At 37.4% G+C, this 10,211-nt stretch overlaps 2 protein-coding genes across 3 annotated transcripts; both read left to right on the top strand.

Moving 5' to 3' along the window:
- The first annotated feature begins 2,557 nt into the window (after window positions 1-2,557).
- Window positions 2,558-6,898, top strand: LOC113761529 (uncharacterized RNA-binding protein C1827.05c). 2 transcript variants are annotated; one of them, XM_027304553.1, is made up of 9 exons: window positions 2,558-2,676; window positions 2,862-2,976; window positions 3,083-3,197; window positions 3,334-3,389; window positions 4,180-4,227; window positions 4,321-4,418; window positions 5,839-5,908; window positions 6,053-6,163; window positions 6,446-6,898. In XM_027304553.1, exons 2-9 carry the CDS (start codon window positions 2,866-2,868, stop codon window positions 6,494-6,496), a joined length of 660 nt encoding a protein of 219 aa, XP_027160354.1. In that variant the 5' UTR covers window positions 2,558-2,676; window positions 2,862-2,865; the 3' UTR covers window positions 6,497-6,898. The 2 variants fall into 2 exon arrangements, with proteins under 2 accessions (XP_027160354.1, XP_027160355.1); XM_027304554.1 differs by having other exon boundaries at window positions 2,558-2,697.
- Window positions 6,899-7,791: 893 nt separating this feature from the next.
- LOC113762713 (methyltransferase-like protein 13) lies at window positions 7,792-10,092 on the top strand. Its single transcript, XM_027306276.1, has one exon. It carries the CDS (start codon window positions 8,094-8,096, stop codon window positions 9,498-9,500), a length of 1,407 nt encoding a protein of 468 aa, XP_027162077.1. The 5' UTR covers window positions 7,792-8,093; the 3' UTR covers window positions 9,501-10,092.
- The last annotated feature ends 119 nt before the right edge of the window (window positions 10,093-10,211 follow it).

The following is a 10,211-nucleotide window of genomic DNA, read 5'->3' as shown; positions in this document are numbered from 1 at the left end:
TTAGTACTGCTTTCATCAAGAGTGATGGTGTTGGAACTAATTACTAGTGCTTTGTGCTGTTCCACAATCAAGAATTGAAAGATCATCCACTAACAACTACAAACTAAGCAACACAAACCACAGACCAATTTGTCTCCATGATTTTCCTCTTGATGATTGTTTATTTGCGAGCCAATCAACCTTGATTTTGATTTTTGTTAGATCATCTTTGAGTCAAATCTAAGAAAGTTGGTTATATATGATTTCTATCAGCAGCTACTAATCGGCTCCTTTGATTTTTCCATGCATTGGCTGGGCTTTCCGTGCTACTGACTACGAGGAGTAACTGGATAGCATTTCCTCTAAAATCAGTGGATAAAAATTGGTACTGTGCAGCCCTCTATTTAGCATTATTATGGACAACTAAAGCACAGGGAAAAATTGTAGTTTTTTTTTTCTCCCCAAAGAGCTACATATTCGGATTGAAATGAATCAAGGATTTGATGTCAACGAAACTAATAGAGCACAGTAACTATAAATAATAAAGAAAAAGTACATTCAAGAAACATAGGCTCCATTTGGATTAGTTATTTTTTAGGATATTTGTGAAAAATCTTACTGTAGTAGTGTATATGAAAAAAGGTACCTGAGTTAAGAAACCAAAGATTAAATATACCTGATTTTTGTTTAATTAAAAAGTACCTGAAATGCGGAATCAAATTACAGGCAAAGGGCATAGGTAAATATGTATAGTGCAGTATTTGCTGCGTTGAGATCACCAAATAAGAAATCAAAGATTAATATACTCTGGCTTGACCTCGACAGAAACACCTGCTCAACTCATATGAGATACAAACGTTTTTCCTCAATTTTTATCCATGCGATTGCCAAAAATATATGGTAATGCAATGAGGTGAAGATATTTTGTATTACTCCATAAATATGTAATATGTTCACCAAATTTTGTTGTCCTAAGCATAGGAAATCATCAGTATATAATTGAAGCAAGACGTGTGCTTATGCTGCATGAATGTGTTAGAAGTGTGCAAGTCACTGTGGATGATCAAAAGAATAGCAGATGGTTAACACGTAATAGTAAGTTATGAGGATAATTCGTAATTATTTGTTTAAATGAGAAAATAAAAAACTAGGCTTCTTCTAAATTTTTTAGCCACCATAGCCATATCAAAAACTAGTAGGCTTTCCTTGCAACTTGTCATGAAGATGGAAACTACAATAAATACAGTAACACGTATCTTTAAACTTGAACACGTTATCATCTTAAGCAAAAATTCCAAAATTTGCTAGAAGGGAAAAACAGAAAGATTGTAGAGCTTTTTGCTTGATAATATATCCAGAAATGACTAATTTCATTGACTAATAACCAAACCTATTCATTGCGATTACATATATAAGGGTGTTTGAATAAACTATTATTTAAATTTTTTTACTTATTATATTATAATACGATTCTGAATTTCAAACTATTTTTTTATTTTCTCTCTATTTGGATTGGACTATTTTTCAAAAATAAAATTTTCAAATACAATGTTACAGTAATACATAAATAAAAATAACTTTAAAAAATCTAATTCATATAATATATAAAAAACAACTCACAAATATACACACAAAAATTTTAAAAAAATAAATTCTATAACATTTTCCAGCTATCACCGCCACCACTCACCACCACCACCACCACCACCCCTACCTACTATAGTCACCGCCCCTTTCCTCATTTTTTCTCCTTCCCTTCCCTAATACACAAACAAAAATAACTTAAAAAACATTTCATTCATACAATATATCAAAAATAATTCATAAATATACCAAAAATTTTTTTTTAAAAAAAATCAAAACTTACAATATTTTCCACCTAGCACGCACCACCAACCAACCCGCCACCTACCCAACCCCCGACCCACCACTCTCACCACCCTTCCCTCCTCTTTTCTTCTCGTCCCGTCCTCTTACTCCTCTCTTCCTCTTCTCTTTGCCTTCAGCTTTCCTCCTCTCTTCTTTCCTCTCTCCCCTTCCCTCCCACCGTCTTGGCCGCTCCTCTCCTCCTTCTTCGATTTGGTCAGACTAGATCGAAGGTCTTTGTCGCACTCTCTGGTCGAGACTTTTTTGGTCGCGATTTGAGGCTACTACCATATTGAGGGGGGGGGGAGAGGAGGGGAAGGGGAGGAGGCAAGTGAACGAGGAGTAAGAAGGAGGAATGAGGGGTGGTAGTATTAATTTTTAAAAAAGTACTCTAAAAATATTTTAATTTTAAAAGTTATCTCAAAATATATTTCAAAAATTCTTTAAAAAATATTATAATAAAAATTTTTCATATGCACTAGTATAGAAAAATATTTAAAAAATAGACATAAAAATAGTTAATTCAAACGGAGCCAAAACATACATCACAACACAATCATAAAATAAACAAAAAATAAAGGGCTAATTTGAATTTTTGCAGAACATATGGGGAAAGAGATGGAAACACCTGAAAGTGGGGCTCCTGAGCCAGGCCCGGGGCTCCTGAGAGGTCTTCTGGGCTATTAACCTTTATAGTTTGTACTCCCATTCGAATCTAAACCCTGCAACCTAAGCCCTAGCCTCTGCCGCCGCGTCTGTTCAGACATCAACCACCACCACCACCGCCTCCTACCACCACGCCAATCTCTTCCTCCGTGAGCAGAAGTGAAGGTATTTGCCAATCTCCACGCGGTAAAATTTTTGAATTTTTAGTTCTCTCTTTCCGGTACTATTATAGTAATATTTGATTCTACTTCAATTACTCTTTTGCCTATAAATAGATATTAGTTGTAGAGGGATAGGGTTCTACTGTTGTTTGCGGCGTTGATTAACTTGGTTCATTGGTATATTAACAGTGAGATGGGGGCAAAGGCAGCAAAGAAGAAAGCTATGGTGAAGAAGCTGAAGAAGGGTTCAGCTCAATTAGCTGCTGCTTCTTCGCTCTCCAATGATGAAGCTCCTGATTTTTTGGTATAAAACTTTACTTCAACTCTGTTTTTATGGAATATGTAGTTATGTAAATATGTGTTGCTTGTTTGCTTGTGCATATGTATGATTGTATTTGTTTGGAAAATAGCCATTGGAAGGTGGCCCAGGGCGGAGGATTCCGCAAGGTGAAGTAAGGGAAAATAAAGCTACAGTCTTGTATATTGGGAGAATTCCACATGGTTTCTATGAGAATGAAATGGAAGGTATGTAATCTATGTTGCTCTTCTACACATTGGTTTCCTAGTTTGAACTGTATATGCTTTGCATATGTACAAAATATTGCTAAAGTATGAAGGGATTAATTTATTTTTGTGTGGGGATGTTACTGATGATCTGCAGGTTTTTTCAAGCAATTTGGTGCAATAAAGAGGTTGAGAATTGCTCGAAACAAGAAGGTTAGGCTTCTAAATTATTTAGTTTTTGTCATTTTCTTTTATTTTTTTCAGTGATATTGGATGTTGATCTGAAGCTTGATTTTCAAAAGCTGATAGCTGAACTTGTGCAAGAAAATGCTATTCATAGTGGAAAACAAATTTAAGCATCTCAATGTTGCTATGAAAATCTTAGACTAGGTAAATTAGAGTAAACTTGTGTAGTTCCAAGAGCTATTAATAGTTGTAATGCTGCCTAAGCTTGAAATATGAGCAATCAATGGCAAATGACAGCACTAATTATTAACTGTGGTTAAAGTAGAGTGGTAACTTATTAGAGACAAGAAAAAGCATGTCAAATTTGCCTGCGGCACCCACAGCTCTCTCCCCCTTTCCTCCTCTTTCTCTCTGCTGGGTACTGTTTTTGGGTTCTCTTCGGGAATTTGATCTGTCTGGGGATAAGTAGTTGTCAAAATTTTCAACAAGTCCCATAAGGATCATATATGCAGTTATTGACATGGTTGTTTGAATAAAGCTATCTAGATTTTGTGGTTTGAGCATTGATATGCATTCACAACTCATGCATCCTATTCTGCTTGATGATAGGGCAAAATACAATCTTCATTACCTGTGATAATGAAGTCTACATGTTTACCTAGAAAGGTTTACAAACTTGATGCTACCTTGTAAAGTCTTGAAAAAAGCAATTGTAGCTCTAAGCATGTTTATTTCTACACAATGAATTTGAAATCATAATTTTTTTTTCTTTTGATATGATTTTGCTGATCTGAGCCTTTCTCGTTCTGCTTGACAGACAGGAAAATCAAAACATTTTGGGTTCATAGAGTTCGAGTCTCCAGAGGTCCTACTCTTTTTATATGACCAGTAAAATGTTAATTGAATTAGGATTTTCTTCTAATATGTTTTCATTTTGGGTGAATTTTCACATAAGCAGGTTGCAAAAGTTGTGGCTGACTGTATGCATAACTATCTTTTATTTGAGCACTTGCTACAAGTTCATCTCATTCCTCCAGAACGCGTCCATCCACGGCTGTAAGCTACCTATTTTCTTTCTTCTACCTTCATATACTTATGTAACATATTTTGTTCGTAGTTATGTAAACCTTTGATTGTAGTGGAGTATCTGTTAGAGAATCTTGTTTTCCCCCTTTGAGGGGATGAATTGAGGGAAACCATGTTCTCCTATTATTATAATTGCTTTCGAGATGTGAGGGAACATATGAATAAACATGAGTAGATGTTATCTGAAGCTTATTTGACAGAACCCGTGATTTGCATCGGATGGTAGAAGCCCGTACTAGATGAGTGATAAACTTTAGAAAGCAAGAGTTAATTGGAGGAAGAAGTGGGGCAATATGGGTGTGTTGCTTCAAAAACAGTTATGTTTTCACACGTGTGCCTCAGTAAATACCGCAAATATATAGTTTTGGAGATCATTTATCTGTTATGATTTCACCCTAGAATGACTAATCTGGTGGTTATTATGGCTCAAATATCATAGGACTTGGTGCTGTCAAACGACAAGAAGATCCCTGCGCTTTTTTTTTGGGGGGGGGTGTTATTCTGGCAAAAATGTTTTGAGGACATAAATGAGGTGTCAACTGGACTACATGTTTGCTTTGGTTGACGGTGGGTGATGTCTAGGACACGTTCTAATTGTGAGTTGAATAAACATTGGTAGGAGTGTTATTGTGAGTTATAGTTTTTGCTCTATACTGTAAGTTTAGATATCCTCAGTTTTTGCAATTTATGCATTCAGTTTAAAGTAAAGAATTGAGTTGCAGCATCTTTTGAGACCTATAGATAATGAGCTCCATGATGCTTTGAAAAGTCAAAATTTGTGTTCTTTTCTAAGTTTTATTGTTTATTCTCCTCTTTTCTTTCTTTGTAACCTTGCTAGGGGGTCCTGCCTCATCACTCCTTATGTATGACATGAGCCAGAACTTTCAGGTTCATGTTGCTTTTGGATTTTAATCCAGTGTAAATGCACTACTCTTGCTTTGGGGGAAATTTAATACGGTTAAATCTGTGGTTAGACTGATTCCTGCAGGAAGAGATTTAGATGTTTGGTTTGAGGATGAATATCATCTGCAGATTAGTTTTAACCCCCCAAAAAAAAAAATCTGAAACACACCAGGGAGAAGTGAGTATGAGGGCTTTTTGTCTGTTACCTGTAATTCATGCCATTTCTTTTCTGGATGAGTGACAGAGATTTTTGTTTTTTCTATTTCTTTTCTTTTATGTGAAAGTAATGCCATGTACTTTTTAGCTTGTCTTTAATGACCTTTAAACAAGTTTCAAATTTGATGAAATTATGATTGTATTTTGTGGAACATTCATGGTTCTGAGGTCCTTGAGCACCTGTATATCCAAAGACCATTTAGGAATGGGGATGTGCTTTAACTGGGAACTATGATTCCCTAATGGACAATAATCATTTTCTGATTTCTAGGTGGAAAGGTGTCAACCGCTGGTACAAGCCCTTGGATTGGGTTAGAGTTGAGCGGAAGCGCCATGACAAGGTAAAGCATGTGTGGGCATACAGTTATTAGGAATATTTTTGAAATATTTGATAAATGGGTAAAATGAGATTGCAATTCTGCATTAATTTGTATTTTGGTTTCATTTTTTAAGGATAACCCCACAGCTCTATTATGTTTACTCAGGAAAGAACGTTGGCAGAGCACAGGAAGTTGGTTGAAGGTATAATGAAACGGGACCAGAGAAGGCGGAAGAGGATTGAAGCAGCTGGTATTGATTACGAGTGCCCAGAAATTGTAAGAATATACCTCCATTTGTTATCTAGTATACTGCTGCGGATCATGTTTAATGCTTTACCAAAAGTAGAAGTTATGAAAATTGTTAAGAATGAGCCTTTTGTAGAAATTCTATATGGTGAAGGATTGTTATCCTTGTGGCTTTTCGGGCACTTTTGCAAATATGAAATTTTGATGGCATCAAGCGGCTTGAGTCTTGTACCCAAACCTGAACAAAGCTGATGTCTTGTATTGCCAAATTTCTCGACTGTATAATTTGCTTTGATTTTCTGTTCATTGAAGGTTGGTGGCAACCAGTCAGCTCCAAAGAAGATTAGATTTGACGTAGAGTAGGGCTTTGTGGAGAATGAGGTGTGCCTTTGCAAGTATATTTCATTCTTTTGATCGAAAATGAAGCCTAAGTTTGAGCTTTGAGGTAGGTTGGCTGCTGAATTTTGGCATGGTAGATGCTTATGCTGATGGGCGGAAGATGACTTCTGGCATAGGATGGCCCAAGTCGCAAAATACGGATGTGGAGTTTTATGTGTCTCTATTAAAATAAGTATTTTTTGTTTTCAACAAGAGTGTCTTGACAAATTTATGTTTCATGCTGAAGGGACTGAAGTCAGAATTTTGTAGTTCTAATTTCGTTGCTACAAGTGATTACCCCTATGGTGATTTTGGTTGCTGAATTTGAGCACCACGATTTTGGCATAGATTCATCTCTATTGACATTATTTACATCTTATTCACATACATTGATTTGCTTGTATCATCAATATATTTTTATCTCACATATATCATTTAAGGATTTCATTTCTTAGTACCATGACCAAAATGAACCTCAGCCTCCATCATCTCGTCTAAATTGAAGTTCCAATGTCTTCTCGTCATTTGATGTGATATCCCCCTTGTTCGAAAAAAAAAAAAAGGGTTGATGAACCCTAAATTGAAATATAAAATTATTCGATTCTAAAATAGAATATATGAATTTATTAATGATTCAAAACTTATTTTCATCTAAAAAAAGAAAAAAGGTGAATGAAATTCAATGCTCTAGGTATGCGATCTTATTGAAGTGCTTTATTTCATATGATTATTTACTTATTTGGATAGAGTGTTGTTTAAAATATTATTTAACAAATTTGAGCTATCCAAATACACTCTGTTATTATTATTTTTAGGATCCAGGCTCTATTCTGACCACGAGTAGCATGCGTAGGGTTGCCTTTGTCATACTTATTTGTTTGGACGGATCATCGGCAATAATTGAAGTGTGTCATTCGCGGTACATAAAACGCCACCCTAAGATCGGTCACCCCCGAATTTGCCAGCCTCCAGTTTTGGGGGTTACCTCGCCCGTTAATAGTAGAGCCCCTTTTTTGGCTGTAGTATTTTCCAAAAAAATATCTCTAATAATTTCCTGTCCAATGTTTTAGTTACTTGGCTTTCTTCGAATGATAACTTCTACAACAGTTACATAACATCAGTTTATGTGACAAATCTTGGATTGTGAAATCATTTCCGCAAATAAACATAAGCACAGGCTTCATGTTTGCACTGGTGTAGGCAAACACGGCGTAGATATTACTTCAGTATATGTCCCGGCTAGAGATCAAACGCTAAACACTGCAAAAATTTCTAATTTCGGTTTGTCAAAATTATTACCGGGTCTAGCCTGAGTTAGGGACGCCAACGAATTACCATGGCTTGTCAAATTTTTCACATCTGATACTGAAAAACGAGAAACAAGAATCTGCTTGTTGCTGAATATGAAAACATCTACATGACAATTCATCCACTGTTGTTGGAGTGAAAATTGGTCCAACTGCAAAAAGGAAGTCCGCCTTCTCTCTCTCTCTCTCTCTCTCTCTCTCTCTTTCTCGCGAACGGACCCAGATTCTCCCAAAGACGGCCTGATTAAAGTCTGGGAAATTTCTCTGCATCAAAAATGTCTGTGCTGGACCCAACCACCTTCCAAACCATAGTCCCTTCTCGATACATCACCTTCACTTTTCCCAACCCACTCTTCCTTCCCGCTCTTCCCCATTGCAGCCATCTTCTCCACACCTCTCTCCTCCGCATCGCCGTCCTCGACTCCCCCTCCCCCATAAGCACTACCCCTCGAGTTGCGGCCATGTTAGCCCCACCCAGACGCGAACAAGACTGGACGTTCTCTACCGAAACCGGCCACCTCCAGCTTCTCCTCTCCTTTCCCTATCTTTCCCGCCTCATTTTAATCTCCAACAATGATATTAATAATCCCTCCCACCCCACCTCCTATAAAGCTCCACCCTTGTCCACAACCACCGAAAACCCATCAACAACAACAACAATTGAAGAAAATCTATTGCCACTGCTACTGGCTTTGACACCCAAATCGGCCTTTGACCGGAGCAATGGCTTTCCAGAAATACCCTTCTTGAGTTACGAAGATGAGGTGATAAGTAGTCTAGTGTTAGAAATTTGTGTTGGGCCTTTTGTTGGTGAAATGCTAATAGAAAATGTTGTGCTGGAATCGGAAAGTAACAAAAATGACAAGGGTAGGGAGTTTAGGAGAAGGTTGAGGTTTAAGAGGATGCCGAATTTAATTCAAACCCAGGTCAGGATTCATCCGATCAGTGAATTGGGTGTCGTGGGTGATGAATTGGAGGGGGTAGAGTTTACGGTGGATGATGGAGCATTGGTCCAACCTTATCTGAATCCAATGGTGGCAGGTCTGGCGGTGATTAGTTCGTATTTGGATGAGCAAATCCGATGCGGGATTAGGCCTAGAGCCCTGTGTTTGGGGGTTGGAGGAGGGGCCTTGCTCAGATTTTTGAGTGATCAATTAGGTTTTGAAGTTGTGGGTGTGGAGGAAGATGAGGTTGTTTTAAGCGTCGCGAAGAGGTATTTTGGGTTGAGACATAGTGAATCGGTTCATTTATGCGTTGGTGATGGAATGGAATTGATGCAGAGGCTTGCATTGAAAGGACAAGGTGATGTTGATAGCAAGTTTGCTGTGGTTATGGTTGATTTGGATTCAAGTGATGCTAGAATGGGCACTAGCGCACCGCCTTTGAATTTTGTCAGAAAGTCTGTTCTTTTGGTCGCTAAAGAAATTATCTGTCAGCGTGGTGTTCTCATTATTAATGTGATTCCTGCCAGCAAGTCATTCTATGAGAGGGTTGTTACTGAGTTTCAGGAGGTTTTTGAGGAGTTATATGAAATTGACGTTGGAAATGGGGAGAATATGGTTCTTGCTGCCTTGCGATTGTCGAAAATTAGGACAGCTTCTGGTGATTTTGAGAACTCTTTCCACCAGAAGCTAGAAGCGAGTATCCAGGGATCTTATATGAATTCTGTCAGGAAAATCTAAAGGGTTTGGGTAGCTATATGATTTGTATTTAGTCACTGAGGACAGCAAGGTTCAAGAATCAATGGTGATTCTCAAGGAAATTACGAAAGGTTGCTGCTAATTTGTAGTTAAGATAGCACTTTGAAGCTTCTATCTAACTAGTCCTTCAAGGTAAACCAGATTCAAGAACTGACTTGGGATTCCTCATTTTCTTTACAATTCTGTGGAAGTGACGAGAGCTTCATGATTATTTCCTGCCTTGGTCGTTGTAAGGGTGCATTATCTGGCATTTCAAGAGCAAACTGCTATGGTACTTTCGGAAGGAGAGGGCATGGGGAAGATAATGCATCACTGACCTTTAGAGAATGAACTTCATATAGAGATATCCCTTTTGATGTGAACTAAGTTGCATACTGTCTTTTTGGTATGTAACTTGGAGTAGCATGACCCTCTATAGGACCAGTGTTATAGTTTGAGTTCTCCTGTTATGCAAATGCAAAATCTCTTTTTGCATCTGCAGTATTTTTCTGTTTGCCTCGGTGGTTTCATATTCATGTCTTTTCTGATACATTATCAATAGTTCTATTCTACATTTATTAAGGTTAACTGAACTTGATATAGTGATCGAAACTGCAAAAGAATTAGTAGCAGTGTATCTGTATATGGTTGATTACCCTACTTTATACAACTAGTACAAGTGTACAACACATCTTAATCCACTACAGGATTGGC

Source organism: Coffea eugenioides, chromosome 2 (genome assembly GCF_003713205.1).
Source record: "Coffea eugenioides isolate CCC68of chromosome 2, Ceug_1.0, whole genome shotgun sequence".
Lineage (NCBI taxonomy): Eukaryota > Viridiplantae > Streptophyta > Magnoliopsida > Gentianales > Rubiaceae > Coffea > Coffea eugenioides.
This window is presented reverse-complemented; position numbering and strand designations above follow the sequence as displayed.